Here is a 21,324-nt window from a genome sequence, read left to right on the forward strand (position 1 = left end):
CGGGGGGGGGGGGGGGGGCAAGGCCCGCTCGGTCCCCCCCCCCCCTGGATCCGCGCCTGCCTTAATCGAAAAGGCATACGGATTTTTGCCTCTGCTAATCTTCGAAATCGAGTGTTTCACATGAAGATATGTAGCAGAAACTTCGTCTGTTCGTTTGCGTGCTTTAACGCCTTAGGGTATAGCTGGGCTAAAGCAATGGTGATATTAGGGACTTTTAGATTTGCACGAAGACAATATGGATTGCTGCGGTCAACGTCCTTTTAATGCACTACCTTGAATGGACGTCACACGGATCAGTCCACGCAAATCTAAAAGTCCCTATTACCAGGCACGTAGCCACCGGGGGGGGGGGGGCACTTCCCCCCTAAATTTCCAGGATCGGTTGCATTTTTTTAGACCCCTTTTTTTTACCTCGATCGATTACACGTATGTGACCACTCTCCCCCCCCCCCCCAAACATCAAACTCTGGCTACGTGCCTGCCTATTACTACTTTGAAGACGCCATGAAGGATGCCCTTGGATGGACTCCGTGCGTAATAAAAATACAGGTATATTATCGTTATTATCACAGAAAGATGGTAAACAAACAGGGAATGCACATTAATGCACGAATTAAGCCAAGCGAGTGATTTTCATTTAGAGTAGTAGAGATGAGGTCGGATATCTTTTGCAGACGATTAAAAGTCTATTACAAAAAAGTTCCATGCGACAAAGTAGGTCTACTCAATCTTTAAAAGGTCTGTTATGGCTTATTTTCATGGCATCCATTTTAAATGAACAACACTATTTCAAAACCATAAGTGGACGATTTTATGTTTGAAAAGTTCTACATGAACTCCAAAATGGTCGGGCACTGTTGTTTTTTTTTTTTTTTATTGTTCGTGGTTTATTCAAGGATCCTACACGTGCATTTCCCACCCACACCCGGGCCCCGTCCCAGGGGGGGGGGGGGTACTCACATAATAAGATAGACGGGGGTGTGACGCTTTAATCGGTCAATTTTTCAACAAAAAAATCTCTTAACATGCGTTTTTTATAATTCCAAAGAAAAATTGCAATATTTTCGGGTGTTTGCATGGAAAAATACAACAAAAATGTGATAAATGGGTCTTATATCGAGAAAATGACCCAAAATGATCTCAAAGAGTGGGTAAGGCTTGAGTGGCACACTCACTGTAAAACCAAATTTGAGTACCCCCCACCGGGGGCATTTTCCACTTTCTGTCTAGGCCACCTGTAGCTCCACTGTCGCAGCGGGCGCTATGACACAAATCATTTGCCAACATGGCGAGAAGCAGACGATATCTCCACTGTCTGAACTTTTCCGAATTTTCAGCAATGTTTGTTTGGTATATTTTGTTTCTGTTGGCATTTTCTTCTTCGTCTGATGCTTGGGATCAAACCGACCTAGAACTGTTTGATTTGGTAGAGGAAATACAGCTGAATTTCTATGAAGTCTTGGAGATTGATCAGGTGAGTTTAATTCAGCTGTAGGACCTACTCTACTCTGCAGACCACTGATGACACATCCCTAGCTCAGTCTAGACGGCACGACATGCAGCGTATTATTAATGCGCTGCCTCACAGACAGGCTGGAATAGCTACAGTGGCTAGACTATGCAGCTGTTCGCATCTGCACTGCCCTGTTCGCAGCCATATCCACACCCGCACGTAGCAATTGGCATTTGCACAGCTGCACTAGTGCAAGTACCAGCATAGACCGAAAACTTCAGTCTCTCTAATCGTCGGTTGTTCCACTGAGACTACGTCTGGCTCCACTAGACCTCCGATTACAGAGACTGAAGTCTGGGGACCTCTTTCTGTGAGGCACTGTACGGAACAAATGGTTCGGTTCGACCGGACCGCGATGAATGAGATATGCAACGAGATTTTCACTCTTTACCAGTAGGGGCGCTGGTCCGAGAATAAGGATCGTCTTCATAAACGAGGATCGTCTTCTTTAACACTGACCGATGCGTCCTCAAAAATAAGGACTGTCTGCATTTTTGCAGACGTTTCATATTTTTGATCGGCGCATTGGCGATGCAAAAAACGGATTCTGCAATGATTTTCTTGATGCAATTTACATTGACTTTGTACAGAGACCTTCACATTATGAGCAATAAATCCTTGGGAAGACGGACAACCCATAAAAGTAGACGGACAACTAGGGTTATTTTCCCCTGGGAAATCCATTTTTGGCATCGCCAGCAGGCCGTTCTGTAACGTGAAACCCCCAGAGCGCCGACGAAAAAAAACGTCCTCGAAAATGCAGACGACCCTTATTTTTGAGGACACATTTTGTCTTCGTTTATGAGGATATCCTTGTTTATGAGGACGATCCTCATTCTCGGACCAGCGCCCCTACTGTTTACATCCTCATAACTGCTGGAATTACAACACAAATTAAAAATAACATATATAGCTTATTTGACTTACGATAGCTTGCTCATTTAGATCCTAAATTAATGATTAATCCGAGAAAGTCTCGTCGTCAACATTATCCGTCTTGGTTTTAGTTGATGAATATTCATTTTTTCTTTTCGAACGTCCAATAGCTACCGTAGCTACGTACGAGTCGGCCCAGCTTGACCAACGAACTCCCACGAAACGAGTGCTCTGATTGGCCATTTGGCTATGTTTTGGTAGGTGGACCCGGAAATATATCGGCCGCCGGGTAATATTTCGAATGCATGAACGTACCGTTTCACAGTTCGGAAATACAAATTGGATAATTCATATAAGTAAGTCCATAAATTATACATTTAATATTAAGTTATCAAATTTTGATAACTGTAATTAGGACAAATGACATACCGACCTAATTTACATCTGATTTAGAAATCAGAAAATTAGATCTAGATAAAGAAAATCGGGGAGAAAATGTTTTGACACAAAAAGCTGCCATTGTTGGCTATAGCTACCCCCACGGTACGAGATCTCTGGGTTGCCATCTGTATTGGGGAATGACAACAAATGTCAGTTTTATTAAAGAAATGACCCAAATCAGATGGTTATTGCTGTCTAGTACCAGCATAGACAGCAATAACCATCTGATTTGGGTCATTTCTTTAATTAGGGAGGCCAATGCCCAAATCTAACTTTTTAATTACTAATTTGTTTATACTAAAACTAAGATTAAAAGAAAGCATTTACTTTCACTAAGAAAATCCACCCATCTGCCGACTCCATAGGTTCCATCAAATAGGAGATATCCAGCTGGTTTGTAGCCATTTCCTTCTACGCCTTTCCGTACGTAAGAGCCTTGAAACAATTATATTTCATGTCGCAAAGTTACGTTCATAATTAGACAGGCCCGAGGGACAAAGTTCATGATGAAGTTTAAAACTTCGCGCGAAAGTGCAATCACTCAACAGCGGCTAGCCTTGAATCGGTCGCACACGTACACACCTTCTTCTTCTTAGTTGATCCCTCCACCGACACAGGCAAGCCCCGATGCAGGCTGAAGTCCAGCATCAATGTGCGAACGATTACATCTTCTACTACTACGAGCCGAAGACGATGGTTCAAAAAAGAAGAGAAATATATATAATTCATTGATATTTACCTTAGATGTGTATTCCAATAATTTGATTTCCTCATGAGTATTCCTTATTATCAACGATCGAGAAGTTACGAGGTCCAATTAAAATCCATCTTGCAGCGAACACAATCATAGCGCACATCCATGCATGCAACGTACGTGTACTAATATTTCTCTCGCTCTCTCTCTCTCTCTCTCCCTTTCGCTATACGTAACATACACACTCACTAACCATGTATCATACAACACACACCTTCAAATCATGGCTTTCATTTCAATTCTCAATTGGAGTATAGACTGCTCACGTAGACTTTTTTTTTACTGAAATATCTTTTTTAACACTTCTCATACATTACTGCACGACACTCGTATCTAGTGCTGTGAGAATAAGGTACTAGGGTCTATAAATAAGACTACGCTTTGCGCACGATCTGACCGGAGCTCAGATTATGTCGCAATACCCTTTATTTTTGGCGCGAACAATGACGTCACTGTTCACTGTTTTCCTTCTCATTTTGAGATGGATGTATCTATAGGGCTCAAACCAACGCAAGATTGACAGAAACATCGTACTCTATCTACTTTCGAATGTTCAGTTTGTAAAAATCTGTATTTAAAAAAATTTAATCTTTTTTCTTTATATTTTCTAGTTGTTAGAAGTGGCAATTGTGAACATCTGAAATGTTGATCTCTATCAAAAGTTCTTTACTCAAAACGGATCCCATATTTTTAGGGTCTACCTTCTGCCAATGAGAAGGTTTTTAGTGAGCAAACCTCTACGCCCTCTAGGATTTTCTTAGTCGGTGGTGCGAGTGCGTCAAGGTCGTCTGCAACCACAATTATTGGATTAAAAAACATCAAAATCTGCAAGATTGTCAACAAATGGTGAAAGACTGTTACAGATCCGTGATTATAGGTATGTTGTGAAATGTATAATTGTATTTTCTTTTCATATTTTCTTCAATTTTTATTTTTACATCATTTTTTTCCCTTTGCTAATTTTTTGAAGTGGGCAACGAGCGCACAAATCGTAGGTGTAGAAGCCTTACGCCCGGGCATTGGCCTCCCTACTTTAATAAACCTGACATTTGTTGTCATTCCCCAATACAGATGGTAACCCAGAGATCTCGTACCGTGGGGATGGCTATGAACATCTTTTCGTTCACGACATTTTCTTCCCGATTTTCTTTAGATCTATTCTAAAGAAATAGAATAGATCTAAAGAAAGAATAGATCTAGATCTAAAGAAAGAATAGAATAGATCTAAAGAAAGAATAGATCTATTTTAGATCTATTCTATCTATTTAGATTTTCTCTAGATCTAGAGTAGAGTCTCCGGTTTGCGGCATCGCCCGGTTTGCGGCCAGGGGTATTTGTTTTAAAAATAAAATGAATATGACTCGATAATAATCATTGAAACCTACCGTGGATTCCACGGTAAGTTCTGCTTTGCCGAAAACGTCCGTAGCAGGTGCTCCTGTCGGTACGGAGTATCCGTCAGCGATGTCGGAAATCTACGGCACCAGTCGCCGATGAAAATTCCAGCAGGTGCTAACTTTTAAGTTAAGAGATCGAGGCATGACTAGATCAATATTGTAGCTCTATTTGTCCGATATTTGTCCGATTGGAGGTGAAATTTGATGTTTTTGTTGAAGTATGATGGCTGTGGTCTGTCTCCTATCGCAGATATTTTGATTGTGCCACCGCATGGCCAGTTGCATGGGGTGGCCGCAAACCGGCACGTAATTACGTGTTTTTTCTGGTTTGCGGCGGGGGGTGTTAATACACACATAACATGCGGGATCGTGTATGATGGTATGTGTGCTGATGTGTGTACCCGCTATGACCCGATAGTTTCTAGTAGTACTTACCCCCGGATGGGATGATCCATTCGAGGACAAGGTGAAATTGTTTAAAACTTGACAAATTTACCGTAGCAACAGATAAACGTGAGAATTTGGGTTACCCGTAGTAATTTGGTACATGCTTTCATCGTGACGTAGCGCATAAAGCTTTGTGACGTACGCGTGCCGCAAACCGGTAATGCGTGCCCGCAAACCGGGGAACTCGAAGCATTTCGAAACGTGGTCAATGCTGACCACGCTGTGGGTCAGTTAGGTTATTTGTGACTTCTATTTAATAAGTAAGTATATGGACTCTTTATTGAGGGTATTGAAGTATTCTGTGAGTATTCCAATAAAAATAGAATCGGCAGTTCCCGCCGATCGGCCGCAGACCAGAGCCACAACTCTAGATCTAGATCTAATTTCCTGATTTCTAAATCAGATGTAAATTAGGTCGGTAGATCTATGTCATTTGTCCTAATTACAGTTATCAAAATTTGATAACTCAATATTAAATGGATAATTTACGGACTTACTTAAATCTAGACCTAGAGTCTATATGAATTATCCAATTTGTATCTCCGAACGTTCATGCACTCGGAACATAGGGCTAGATCTATATGACCCGGCGGCCAAAATATTTCCGGGTCAACCTACAAAAACATAGCCAAATGGCCAATCAGAGCACTCGTTTCGTGGGAGTTCGTTGGTCAAGCTGGGCTTACTCGTACGTAGCTACGGTAGCTATTGGACGTTCGAAAAGAAAAAATGAATATTCATCAACTAACACCAAGACGGATAATGTTGACGAGACTTTCTCGGATTAATCATTAATTTAGGATCTAAATGAGCAAGCTATCGTAAGTCAAATTGGCTATATATATGTTATTTTTAATTTGTGTTATAATTGCAGCAGTTATGAGGATGTAAAGAGTGAAAATCTCGTTGCATATCTCATTCATCGCGGTCCGGTCGAACCGAACCATTTGTTCCGTACAGTGCCTCACAGAAAGAGGTCCCCAGACTTCAGTCTCTCTAATCGGAGGTCTAGTGGAGCCAGACGTAGTCTCAGTGGAACAACCGACGATTAGAGAGACTGAAGCTTTCGGTCTAGTACCAGCATTACTAATCCTGGCTGTGTATTCAAGTGACTGAAGTTAGACCTGGAAGCTTGGCAGCTGGAGACGGCTTTCTTCCAGAAGCTTTGGTATTCAAGGTATTCAAGGGTATTGTTGAAGGTTGATGAAGAAACTGCGTAATTTTCAGGAGGGGCGCTGGTCCGAGAAGGAGGATCGTCCTCAGTCATCATAACTAGCCTGCTCTCTGGAAATGTTTTTTTTTATAATTATTGTATTCCAGAGAGCCTTAAACGGCTCCCATACCACTGCACGGAGAGGCATGTAAACAAAACTCAAAAGTGGTCCAAAATCACACTTTCCCCCACCCGACCAACATTGGACAGTGGCTTTGATAAATTGTACGTGTTTTTTAATCGTAATTAACTCCGGATTATCAAAATCGGAGGAAAAAATAAGGAAATAAGGGCAATTTTCTTACCAGAATGATGGAGCTGGGGAAGAAGACACATGACAGCGTGAGAATGGCCGCTCTACATATCAATGGCGCTGACCTCTGTTTCCGGTGAATGTGCTGTTTATAGATGAAATACATGCTGTGCGACACTGGGATGTTCTGATGGTTGTGATGTGGAATGCTAAATGTAAATGTTAGCGTGCTAACGTGCGGTTTGCCAGTTGAGATCGCCATATGCCATGACGTGCTTATCACGTCATGGCAATCTCAACTGGCATTGGTAATAATCAAGCACTGCTAGATCGCCATTATGCTGGTATTTTTTGAAATTTCATTACATAGACGCGGACAAAATGCATCCTCAAAAATGAGGATCCGCATTTTTGCGGACGTTTTTTTCATCGGCGCTCTGCAGATTGGGTTACAGAACCGCCCGCTGTCGATGAGAAAAATGGATACTGCTTTAGAAAATAATCTGTTTCACCGTCTACTTTGTCTTTGATGGGTTGTCTGTCTTCCCAAGGATTTATCGCTCATAATAGTAGGGTGTCTGATCGCGCACCCGATGTTGTGTGCTAAAATTCTTCCCATAGAGATTACACGCATCCCTATGCAGTCTACGTGCATTGCGCGACCATGCAAAAAAAAGTCAATTTTTTTTTTTCAATTCGAGATTCAAACCTTTATCTGTGGTGATCCTGAAAGTGATAATCAATGAATGAGGTGTCATATGAAAGAGCAGGTGAATTCCAATATTTCCAAAGGGGCATAGCCCCCGAAATTCTAAAAATATCTTGGTCAAAACAGCAATTTAAACATTGTGTCCTGGCTAACTCTGAGGTTTGTCACTTTTGAGATATGACGCCCCGATCGATAAGTAGTCCCAGTCCTAAGGAACAATTCTATGTGCTTATATTTTTGCTAGCCCCCAGGGATCACAACTGATAACAGTTTAAAAATACCCTTCTCGCTATTTGGTGGATCAACTAATTAGGGGGCGTGCGCTCCGCTCAGTCCAAACCATGGTTACATCGCGTAACATCTGAAAGTATGGAAAGCCGTTCGCAAGATAAACCCCGGAAGTGAATACACGTTACAGTCAATGGCAATATCGCGGAGCCTCCCTTGTTAACTGATTCCAAAAATGTGGGAAGGGTATTTTTAAACTGTTGGGGCGAGTGATCTCTTGGGGCTAGCGAAAAAATAAGTGCATACATATTTTCCTTACGTCTAGCTTGGACATACATGTAAGCCCGGGGGGCGCAGCTCAGGAAAGTGGCAAATTTTGGAGCTAGGATGCAAACATTTAAATCGCTGTTTTGACCAAGATATTTTTAGAATTTCGGGGGTGCGCCTTGGGTAAGACATGTGTTATTCTAGATAAATATTCTAGAAATGTCCATCACCTTTCATTGTTGTCCCATATGTACAAATTTGTGCTGTGTTTCCTGGTTTGGACTTGCAAGTTTTTTGTTTTTTTTACTCTTTCGCCGCATAGGCCGCACCCCGACTTTTTGATATTTTCTCTTACAAAAATACTGCGGCCTTTACGCCGGCAAATACGGTAGGTTATTTTTTGGTTTGAAAGAGAAAAAGAGAAAGGTACTAGCCTAGGTAGAACTGAAGTAGAGGAATGAAGAAAGAAAAAGAGAAAGAAAGAGGGGGGAAGGAAGGGGAAGGAAGGTCAAGCACTCTTGTTTCTGAAGGAAGAGTTGTGAGACTTTAGATCTAGTAATAGTATTAAGTTTAAGTTACAGTTTGTCAGAGGGCAGGGGTAAAAAAAAAAGGTAGTAGGAGAAGAAATCTATGGAGGGGAAAATGGATTCTTCATCCTAATATCAACAAGAGGCAGTTTTTAACTTTAATTGCCCACTTCCAAGGGTCATGTTCAGGTCAAAGTTCATTGGACATGAACCTTCGTCAGCCCAAGTCCAACTTCCCTTCTCAGTAGTACGGTATATATTACAGAAAGGGGCAACCAAACCTCGATATAGTGTCTCTCTTCTTACAAACTACCTTAGAACTGTGAACTAGACTTACCCCCGTCCACACACAACATTTTCCGTGATTAGCTATACCGTTTCCCGATAGTGATACCGTTTCGCGATAGTTTTACGATGAAATTGTGTGTGTGGACGCTCACTAACGATACGTCGTATAACGAAACGCGTCTAACGAAACGCAGGTTTGGGCATCGTTTCGAACTGAAACTCAATAAAGAATCACGCCTAATCAGAAAATGTTGTGTGTGGACAGGGGGAGTGTAACTAGTGTAACTAACTGGGCGGGGCTTAACGTGACCTCGAGCGAAAGGAGGCCAGACTGTAGAGTTTCAGGATTACTTTCTTCTGTTCATGGACATCCTTGAATTTAAGATGATTATTTATATGAAGATTCGTGTGTGTGGACACTTTGAAATTTATACTATGATTCTTTATTTTAGATGATTATGTAGCGCTCGCACCACCTCTTGGAGTGCTTTATTCGCACTCCAGACTACACACAACTAAAGTGTGGCGGATTGAAGCATGCCCGGTGCGAAAGCTCATTGGTGCCTTAATTATGTTTGTAAACTTCACGGCTTGTTAAGGATTGAAATTCGTTATTGCTTCTCCTTTTTTTTTCTTCCAGAGTGCTAGTCAGTCAGACGTTCGTAGAGCTTACAGACGGCTCAGTCTCCAGCTGCATCCTGATAAGAACAAAGAAGAAAATGCGGAAGAAAAATTCAGACAGGTACATGTAGTTATTTTTTTACTATCATTCCCAATCAAAAGTGGACTATTTCACACATAGGATTCTTATATTCAAGCTAGCTTAAAGTCACTTCATTCAAAGTCATTTTAGCTTGTATTATTCCATGAATTTCAATTTACTTACAGTACCTCTGTCCAAATTGTGAATGTTTCTGTAGAATTGGATGACTTTCAAATAGTTGCCTCTAGTTTAAAGTGCTGTCTACAGTAACATCTTCGCACCATAATAAGCCAGTTCACAGATACAATCTGCGCATGGGCAGATAAAGGTCATTTGTACCAAAATGGTGAAACCCACAGAGATGAATACTGGATATGCGCTCATGAAAGTTACTCATTTATGCACCAATGGTACATTCTATGATACGCAGGTGGAAGTATTCTTTTCAAGAGGTCAAACAAAAGGTATTCATGAAGCACATAAATGACTTTGGCAGTTATTATTCTAAGATGTTCAAAGTGGAACTTCTCCATGTGTAGAAGATCTGTGGATATTTGGGGTCATTTGTACCATGTGCTATCTGTAAACTCCCTTATATACAAAGTTTTTCATAACAATCATCTTTCAACAACAAGCTCCAGAGTTTTGAATCATACCGTGGTGCTTAATGCTCTTAGACAAGGCAGTTCATCTCAAGCCACCTCTCTTGATCCAAGTGTATAATAATTAGCTACCTGGTAAAGAAAAAATTGAAGGTTTTAATTCTGCTAAGGCTACTAAGCTAAACCCTTCAGGAGAGTCAATGTATTAACATAGTCAACACTTTTTTTGATGTCTTATTTATGTTTGTCTCTACTGATTTTTTTTTAGTTGGTGGCAGTAGCAGAAATTCTCAAAGACGAAGACACCAGAAAGAGGTGAGTTTCATAACAATGTTTTATGTAACTGTTGGAATGTTACATAGCAGTTAAAAGCACGTTATGAATCTTTCTCAAATCAAGGGCGATAAAAATTAGACATTCAAAAGAAGACTGTTAAAATGAAATTCATCATACTATTTTCCTTCAAAGAAGCAAATTAGTTATTTTGTTAGACTGTGTGGCTGCTACTGTGATACCTCCAATCAGTTACTGGTATACCAGGAGTTTATACCATAGGGTCACAATCACTTATAATTTTTATAGCACAGATGGTCCCAAATCTTTTTTTATGTTATGGAAGTTAAATTAATGCTTAATATGGACCTTAATTTTCTCTTTTTCTCACATAATCTGTGTAGAAGCATGTAAAATATACTGAATTCTTAGTTTTACCTTCGAAGCTTATTCATTTTGGGCAGGTAAGAGAATGATATTGTCTGTTCGGAGCCAGAAGGGTGTTAACTCTATAGCATGCGAGTTAATTAACACCCTTCTTCCTCCAAACAGATGATGTCGTCATTGAACAATTGCTTTAAAGGTAAAGACCGGTAGTGGTAAAATTGCGGTTTATGGGTTTTGGGTGCAAAATATCCATTCAATATTGTTCAAATATTGCCTTCAGAGGTTTAGATGGCAATACTTCAACCTAAATTCACAAAAAAGCAGAAATATATGCCCAAATGTTCAATGTTGAAGTGCATTCGCGTTATCTATCCAGGCTGGATCGATATGATAATTTCCCAAATATATCAATAAGTAGACGGTTTCCCGGCAAAATTTGTAACATTGAGTATTAGTCAAAACATATTCTTTCCCATGATTGGTAATAAGAGCTTCTATTTCATTTGAGAGGGGGGCATTTCCAAAACTGGTTTATACCTTTAATGAGTAATTACAGATTTGAGTATTTGAATGATCAGTCACCTGTACATTATTAATGCCCTGATGGTGTGCTTGACATGTGTAGGTATGATGAGATTGTGGAGCATGGCCTACCCGACTGGAGACAGCCGGTGTTCTACTACAGAAGAGTCCGTAAGATGGGACTCCTTGAACTCAGCCTCTTACTCTCTGTCATCCTGTCTGTGGGCCATTACCTGGTCATCTGGTCAATGTACTTTGAAAGGATGCTGGAAATAGTGAGTTTCTTTTACATATTTTGTAGGAAGAAAACAAATAGCGACTTTCAGCAGGGAACAAAAGTAATGGAGAAAGGACAGCTTTGGAAAGCTCTCAGTGAACTTGGAAAAAAATGACAAAATTAAATAATTTTTTGAAGTGCTCCCCAAATATGCATTTTCCAGAAGAAGTGTGCATTGTAATCTTCAGTCATATTTTACATTCTAATAATTCAATCTGAGTAGGCAATTAAGTCTACATGTAGTTTTAGCTCTCACCACTCGTCATGCTAGAAGCACTAGACTATACCAGTGTACATTTGGCAGCAGCATAAACTTTGTAAATCTTGTAGGATTTATATTCTCATGAATAATTAGTCTGAAATACCGATAGTGGACTGGAATCTGTGTATAAAATGCATGTTGCACCAAAATCACATTGTAATCAAGGGATTAAGTGTGAGTTTTGTCCTTAAAATAGATTTCTCTATTATTTTTCCAGGAAGCATTGATCAAGCCCAAGAAAGAGAAGAAGGGCAAGAAGGCCAAACAACAAGCTGCCAACCAGGCCGCAACCGAACAGATCACAGAGATTCTCCTACAGGATCCCAACCTGATCCAGAAGCCTAAGCTTGCCGACATCCTCCCCTGGAGGCTGGCCTGTCTGACCATAGGAACCATCCGTAGCCTTCCAGGAACCTACAGGAGCGTCCTGGAGTACTGGAGAGCCAGAAGGAAAGCAAAGGAGGAGGAGGAGGAGCTTGATGAAGGGGATGAAGAGGGAGAGGAGAGTAGCAGGAGGAAGGAGCAGGGCCCCAGGGAGAAACAGAGGTTGGATCCGGCGATGTTAGATTACGATCGCTCGGCCAGTGCCTCTGTGACGATGACGACTGCCGGAGAGGCAGCCAGGATGAATGGAGGTCTTGGAGCAAGTGGTGCAAGCGACTCTGATAAAACTAAAGTAAGTTATACACTAGTCATAGATAGATAGTGGTGGTTATTTCACCTGACTGCTGAGAAAGCATAAATGCTTGTTAGTAAAGCAACCAGAATACCGACTGCTTTAGGTCCTCTTTGAGGGACCTGGTAATAAGAATTAATACCTTACCAAAAGGCACTAGCGCATCGACTTGGTTTCCAACCCCGGTCGCCGGATTACAAGACCACTGCTCTACCGACTGAGCTATCGCGCCTCTTACCCCAAGTTAATTATTATATCGTTGAATACATTTTTTTTTACCCATTAAAATGAGAAATAAAAAGCACTCCTAAAGTCCCACGAAGCGACATGGTAATCACTAAGTCAAGTAAACAGTTTGGGTGTGTTTTTTGTTTACAATGTACATGTACATAGAAGAAAATAGAAGAACCACCTTTGCTTGTTCAAATACCTCTTTAAATGCCAGTAATACAAGTTTTCTTGTTTTGCCTGATTTCAATCCTTGTTTCTTCTCTCTTTCCAAGCTGTAATCAGGCTTTATAGAATGCATTGGAATCCAGCATGTGTTCGACTCTTCAGGCTAAATGATTAAAACCAAGTAGTATACCTGAGAAGCTTTAAATACAAACTCCAAAACATGGTAAAAAATGTAGTATTTCTTCCTGAGCATTACTTTTAATAAAACCTATTGCATTAAAGCTAGGGTAATATTTTTCAAAGCTCTTTGGTATCGCATAGGGACATTATAACAATTTGATATGCGCTATACAAGAACTGAATATCATTATTTAAAAATTTGACACCTTTATTTTGTTTTCATAGACAAGCTTTGAATGGACGGCTTCAGAAGTGTCCAGTCTAGTGAAAATTATGTCTAAATATCCTGGAGGAACAACTGATAGGTGGACCAGAATAGCGGAGGAAATCAAGAAACCAGTTGATGTGGTGAGCAGTAAACTTTGCCCTTCTATCTGGGGGGTGTTTCACAAAGATTCTAAGTCGAACTTAAATCTAAGTTGGGCTTAAATGTTATGAAAAGCCATTAGCATCTTTGAAAATGTTTTGTAAAAGTTATTTTAAAAGGCTGAATAGGTTGATTCAAATCATTCATATTTTCTATTATCACATAGGAGATTTCATGTTCTTGATGTGGAATTCATGAAAAGTCTAAAAATACTTGAATGTTTGCTTTTGAATATATTATATTTTAAGGCTACAAATGGCTCTTCATAATATTGAAGTCCAACTTAGAGTTAAGTTCGACTTAGGATCTTTGTGAAACACCCCCCTGGCATGTATCAGAAACCTTGTTTTTTGTTATCTTCATCCATCTATCCTTGTATCTCTGCTTCCTTTAAACTTTCTCTATTTTAGATAGGAAATTGAGGAATCTGCATATGTAGCATATTTTTTTCTTCAGAGCCCTACTGGTACCTCTCATAAAATGTTTAAGTTCAAGAAATTTGTGATCTTTAAAGACCCTATCCGATGAAAGTACAACTTTATTTGAATGAAAGCTGAATGAACGTAGAATTCAAATACAATGGAATAACAAATACTTTCATTGTGAATACGGGTACTCCACATAACATGATGTCATCAAAATATTAGTTTTCAAGTTTTCAGAGTGCTGTTAATCCTCTGACAGTCACTAAAGTAGTATATTATTAATATTATATTCCATGGCTTATAAGCACTATATTATATTACATTTTTTTAAACTTCTGACAGTGTCTGTAATATCTTGTCCCTAACCAGACCTCATTGTTTAGACTTAATTTTACATTCTGCCTTTACTATTTTGGTTTAAAACAAAGAAAATCAATGGTACGTGGAATAAATTGTTTCCTTTTCAGGTCAAAGGTGTGATGTCTGAATTATTAAAAGGATTTGTATTTTTTTCAAACCTTCTTTTCATGCAGGTGACCAAGAAAGCAAAACAGTTGAAAAGTCAAAAATTTGCAACAAATGTTGATGCTGCTGCACAAGGTAACACACTGTTTTAGATCAGGAGGGCATTTCACAAAGCCTTTTTCCAGTGACAAACGACAAAAATCAGTGACAACTCTGCTGATAACCAATCAGAAGCAAGGATTTCAGGAGCTTATAACAAAAACGGTCATTTACCACTGATGACAAGCTTTGTGAAACGCCCCCTGAATTGTATATCATGCTTTAATTGCTTCAATCGAATCATTCATAGACATACTTAGATACCCACAGGGAAGCATTTTGCTTGTCAACTTGATCCACAAAGAGCTAGAGCATCTTGAGTTCTGATAATGAGATTGTAGAGGTGTCGTGGTCGAGTCGCTATGTAACCGGACTGTGAATCAGAAGGTCCGCGGTTCAAGTACTCAACTATCCCTTTAGTATTTTCTGATTGATCAGCTACATTTTGTACAACAATCATATCACAGATATGCATCATTAATTGTAATCTTGAACATTCATTATTAGCTGCATGTACTTCTTTGTGAATGTATTCTCTTTAATACAATCAACCCTCAAAACCTATTTGACAATTTTGTGACATTTTGCAGGCATCACAGGGGGTATTAAACACACGATATCGAGCAAAAGAACTGGTTTGGGACTGATAACGGATGGCGTAATCACCAATTCAATTGACGAGGTGGATTGGGAAGAGGCTGGATCTAAAAAGAACAGATCGACCAAACCTGTCAGATCAAAAGATAGAACTCTTATGATTGCCTCTGAAAAACAAAGTAGTGACCAAAGTGATACAAGTGTCAGTAATCGAGTCTTACAAAACAAAGAAGTGGGTGAGTATACTGAATACTTTGTAAACTTATTTGATTACGAACATACTTGTCAGTATTTCGTTACTTGTATAATTCATTTGTTCTATTATATATTGTATTACTGTATGGTTTATATATGTTATTTAATTTGTGGATATTTGAGTGGAAAATAAATCAAATCAAATCAAATCAAATCAAATCAAATCAAATCAAATCAGTATTTGTGGCTTGCACCCAGTAAATAAGATCTGTAATTGAAAAACAAGTCAGAAAAAATCCTGGAACCAGCGGGACTTGAATTTCTTAATTTATAAAAGTTATTGTCCTATGGCAGACTAATTAATATTAATAAGTTAGAAGGAATCAGGAGAGTTTGGGCGGCTGTTTCTAGTTCATCATGACATTGCCATGGACCAGTGATGGCCTGGTGGTAGAGCCGCAGCCTGGCAAGCAGTAGATGGCTGGTTCTGAGAGTGTGTGTGTGTGTAATTGGGTTTTTACAGATGTGTATCAATCATTTCATTTCATTTCATTTATTTTCCATTAAAATTCAAAATAAAATACATAACAAATTAACAGCAAAATCGGAAGAACCCCAAGAAAAGCAAAGCTTGTGAGAATGGGGCCCTGTACAAAAATAAACATACAAGCAAATTATTATAACAAATATTGTAAAACTTATCAAAACAAACATACACCCACCCTCATTCATTCACAGGCACACAGAAACACCAACACACACCACAGGCAGAACATTGTACAGAAAATCTACTCAGTGCACATCATTTGTTTAACTCTTTGTTTGCTTTGTTCGCCGATTTGCACGGACGTAGGCGTGCCAACTTCGCATTTTTGCACAGATGTATACGAGTCAATTAGACATTCATAATACCGCTCGCAGTGTGTAGCCACGCGTTGCGTTTACTATTGTTTACATTGTATACATCGCACACTTTCCGGTAAACTGTTTTTCTTCATAGTGTTACATTCGAAATTACCGTGTATTTAGCGGTTTTCTTTGGATTTTTTTTACTGATGTTACGATGGCACCTGCTGGAAAACGTCAACGTGTGTTTAGTGTAGAGGAGGCTCGAGATCTTGTTACTATGGAAGCATGGAGCATGGACTCTGATTCCGACGAATCGAGCAGTGACGAAGACTCTAGTGATAAAAGTGTTCCCTGAGAGTAGACTGATAGAATAAGAATGAATAAAAATTAATGAAAGAGCTAGAGATGACAGCAAGAAAGAGAGTAGACTGATAGAATAAGAATGAATAAAAAAAATGAAAGAAGGAGATAGAGATGACAGCAAGAAAGAGAGTAGACAGTGATAGAATAAGAATGAATAAAAATAATGAAAGAAAGAGATAGAGATGACAGCAAGAAAGAGAGTAGACTGATAGAATAAGAATGAATAAAAATTAATGAAAGAGCTAGAGATGACAGCAAGAAAGAGAGTAGACAGTGATAGAATAAGAATGAATAAAACTAATGAAAGAAAGATGTATCCTGTCTTGCCGTCATCTTTATATCTTTCTTTTATTATCTTTATTCATTCTTATGCTATCAGTGTTTACTCTCTTTCTTTCCGTCATCTCTATCTTATTATTATTATCATTTTCCTATCTATATGTACCCTATGTCTTGCCGTCATCTGTATATCTTTTTCTTATTATCTTTATTCATTATTATGCTATGAGTGTAATACTCTCTTTCTTGCCGTCATCTCTATCTCATTATTATTATCATTTTCCTATCTATATGTACCCTATGTCTTGCCGTCATCTCTATATCTTTCTCTTATTATCTTTATTCATTCTTATGCTATCAGTGTTTACTCTCTTTCTTTCCGTCATCTCTATCTTATTATTATTATCATTTTCCTATCTATAATTATGTACCCTATGTCTTGCCGTCATCTCTATATCTTTCTCTTATTATCTTTATTCATTCTTATGCTATCAGTGTTTACTCTCTTTCTTGCCGTCATCTCTATCTTATTATTATTATCATTTTCCTATCTATATGTACCCTATGTCTTGCCGTCATCTGTATATCTTTCTCTTATTATCTTTATTCATTCTTATGCTATCAGTGTTTACTCTCTTTCTTGCCGTCATCTCTATCTTATTATTATTATTATTTTCCTATCAATATGTATCCTATGTCTTGCCGTCATCTCTATATATTTCTCTTATTATCTTTATTCATTCTTGTGCTATCAGTGTTTACTCTCTTTCTTTCCGTCATCTCTATCTTTTTATTATTATCATTTTCCTATCTATATGTACCCTATGTCTTGCCGTCATCTCTATATCTTTCTCTTATTATCTTTATTCATTCTTATGCTATCAGTGTTTACTCTCTTTCTTTCCGTCATCTCTATCTTATTATTATTATCATTTTCCTATCTATATGTACCCTATGTCTTGCCGTCATCTCTATATCTTTCTCTTATTATCTTTATTCATTCTTATGCTATCAGTGTTTACTCTCTTTCTTTCCGTCATCTCTATCTCATTATTATTGTTATTTTCGTATCAATATGTATCCTGTCTTGCCGTCATCTTTATCTCTTTCTCTTATAATCTTTATTCACAGTAAAGTCCTTTCATTTCATATCACTATTTCTCTCTCATAATGTCTCTCACGTCCGTTCTCCATATTTTATTCATTGCATACTCCACTCGTCAATCATTTCTGATAATAAGCTCTCTCACAATAAAGTAAATGGAAAACAATGCAATATAGTTTATATTTTAAGATTGATTCATTCTTTCTTTGTATATCTATGGCTGTGATAAATGTACTTGAAATCAATTTTATTGAGGGGTAAAGAAGGTGAGAGAACAGATGCGGTGAACATTCATAATGAGACATTTCAATAAGATGCTGATTATGTCATGTATATCACATATAATATATTATGCCTATACCATTTTTACATGCTCATACCAGTGGGCAAAATCAATAACATTCTCTTATTTCTTATTGACTTATCATGGCACAACAAAGAAAAACATCCCCACGACGTCCCTTTTCATGCCCCGCTAAACCGGACATTGACAATAACCTGGGGTAATAGGGATTTCAATGGGCAGATTAGCCCATTGTCAAGGGTGGCTGAGCGGGGTACTTTCAAGTCTCTCCCTATTGAACTTCTTTTCTTCAACAACCTAAATACTAACCTTCTGAATTGTTAGAATACTTGAGCAAGGTATGTAAAGAAAGGTAAGAAGTCCACCTTTCTAATAGATTCGATTTGAAGATGTCTTATCATTGCTAAATAAGAAATTCTAGAGGGATAAAAAACTGCCGTAAATAAGAAAAATTAAACATTATATAATTATGATTATTATAAAAATGATAATTCAAAATATAACAAATGACGGTTCATCGAAAAGCACGTTTTCCGGTCTACAACTTTGCTGCACAATATTTTTCATCATGATCATCCAGTGAAGAGTTATAGCCTCTTGATTCAGCAGAGTCAATAAAGATTCCCTCGAAATGTGTGACCCTAAAAGAATGTGGCACAGGGGGTTTTTTTAAGTGGCGCATAAAGAGTTAAACAAGAACTGATTCAGATATGATTATTTACGTCTGGGGACCGACCTTTAATGTCACCATCCGAAAGACGAGACTCAGTTTCGAACCTGCGTCCTCGGCTGAATCAGTTTGTAACTTCCATTTTTAGCTGGATTACAGGCGAACGCCACAACGCCCCTTTCTAGTTCAAGATTTTTTCTGACTTGTTTTTCAATTACAGATCGATCAATCGATCTTATTTACTGGGTGTAAGCCACAAATATGTTTAAACAATTGAATTTTCTCGCAGGAAGCATTACATTTTAATATAAAATTATCATGAATACCGCGATCATTTGTATTTCATCATCACTATTTTCATTACCTGCATTTCTATGTGCAGATGACCTTGTCAATGAGAGCTGTGCATGGTCTCAGCGCCAGCAGAAGGTCTTAGAGAAAGCCATGCAGGTCTACCCCAGAAGTGTGGACGATAGATGGGACAAGATTGCAGACAGTGTACCGGGCAAAACAAAGGCTAGTATTAATGCGGGACTGCACTACTTATGGCTACTTGCGCCCTCTATATAGCAAACAATGCCTGTTGGTCCCCCATGGTCCTCTTTTTCCCCCCATGGTTCTCTTTCTCTTATGTTAATTGAGAGCTAATTTGATGAGATAACCACCTGTCAGTGACCTTGCAGGGAGGTCTTATCCTCCTGGCCAAACTAGTGCAGATGGTCTTTAAAACCAATGAGATTCTAGCCCAACTATATAAACCTACAAAGACTTATGCTATATAAATTGTTATTGATATCAAGTTACAAGAAATGGTAAGAGCTTCTGAATTCATTGATGGGGTATGACCGGCTTCATCATAGATCTGTGGCAGTTATTATTGATAATATGATTTATGAAGTAGGGCCCTGGGGGGTGTTACCCAAAGACAAAGATTGACTTTAAAGGTAAAGACCAGTATTGGAAACGTCCCAATTTCCAAAAATGAAATGGAAGCTCTTTATTACCAATCATGTGAAAGCATATGTTTTGACTAATACATGATGATAAAAATTTTGCCAGGAAACCGCCTACTAATTGATATATTTGGTAAATTAGTTTATCTATTGGACTGTGAGAGATAAACGCAATACATCTTTCTGTGTACAGTGCTTGTAACTTTACAAAGACTGGGCCAAATTTATTATCATTTTGATGATTCCAGAACCTTGCAGTACACAGCAATACTTATATGCTAGATGATCAACCTTTTCTGATCGATTTCACAACATTTCTTTCACAATGCAATCGCATGACCATAACTGGTCTTTATCTTTAAGTTGGACTTAACTATGGCATGCCATTCATACCACTGGTCTCTCAATTATGATCTTTAGATAATATTTCTCCTTCAATAGTGAACTATCAAAAAATGTAAATTCTGTAGATTTGTGATCATGAATTGCATGATCCAGCTTCAGTTTCATTATTCTTTTCACTTAAGGGAGACCAGATATGGAAATATTTATAGTCATAAATGTTTATGTCATTGTCAGTCGAATGGGGCAGCCATTATTGACAATATGCTAGCCAGCAATATTTTGTCCCTAATTCATATCTTCCTTTGCATCTTTACCCATCTCAAACCACAGGAGGAGTGTATAATCCGCTACAAGGAACTTGTGGAGGTTGTTAAAAGGAGAAAACAACAAACACCTTCAGCCGAAAGATGATGATGGTTGCTTCGAATGCATGACAAATCTCATTAACTGTACATTTTATTTTTCTGTTGTTATTGTTTGAAGAGTTTACCGTTATTCCGAAAGGAGCTAAATCCATTTTTGTAACTTCAGAGAAAAAAGAAATTAGATTTTGTACAGGCGTCTATGGAAAAGTGACATTAGAAGGTGAATTTTTTCATAATTGCTCCCAAAATTTAGGTAAATAATTTTGTTGGCTGCTTAAGTGAACAATGTTCTGATTGAAACAACTCAATTTTCACGAAAAGTGAATTTAGCTCCTTTTGGAATTAAGCTCTTCATTTGTTTTGCTATATTTTGGGGGGTTATGGCTTTTTGCAATAAATAATATTTTAGCAAGTAGTTCCTGTACTCTGTATCACTAACATAGACACAAAAGTCAGGGGTGGAGGAAGAGGGAGGGCTGGAGGGGCTGCAATTTTATAATCTTGGAGAAATTACTAAACAGCTTCTGCACAATCAGGGGGGTGTTTCACAAAGACTAAGATCGACTTTAATTTTGAATTAACTATGGCACTGAGAGGTACGCAGTCTGCATATAACCAAAAATGCATGACGCATATGACCAAAAATGCACGACCGTACAATATAACATCTATTGAATATCATGTGACCAAAAATCCTCCAATCAATGACAAGGATCCACGTAGGTGTTGTATAACACTCTTTAATTTTTTTT

At 38.5% G+C, this 21,324-nt stretch overlaps 1 protein-coding gene across 1 annotated transcript; it reads left to right on the forward strand.

Moving 5' to 3' along the window:
- The first annotated feature begins 1,258 nt into the window (after nt 1-1,258).
- On the forward strand, nt 1,259-20,740 carry LOC590295 (dnaJ homolog subfamily C member 1). Its single transcript, XM_030990136.1, has 10 exons — nt 1,259-1,474; nt 9,554-9,655; nt 10,487-10,533; nt 11,504-11,675; nt 12,157-12,615; nt 13,417-13,539; nt 14,517-14,583; nt 15,138-15,380; nt 19,292-19,425; nt 20,538-20,740. The coding sequence occupies exons 1-10, from the start codon at nt 1,286-1,288 to the stop codon at nt 20,616-20,618; spliced, it is 1,617 nt and encodes a 538-aa protein (XP_030845996.1). The 5' UTR covers nt 1,259-1,285; the 3' UTR covers nt 20,619-20,740.
- Nucleotides 20,741-21,324: the final 584 nt, after the last annotated feature.

Source organism: Strongylocentrotus purpuratus, unplaced genomic scaffold, assembly GCF_000002235.5.
Source record: "Strongylocentrotus purpuratus isolate Spur 01 unplaced genomic scaffold, Spur_5.0 spur5_scaffold_19, whole genome shotgun sequence".
In the NCBI taxonomy this organism is placed as follows: Eukaryota; Metazoa; Echinodermata; class Echinoidea; order Camarodonta; family Strongylocentrotidae; genus Strongylocentrotus; species Strongylocentrotus purpuratus.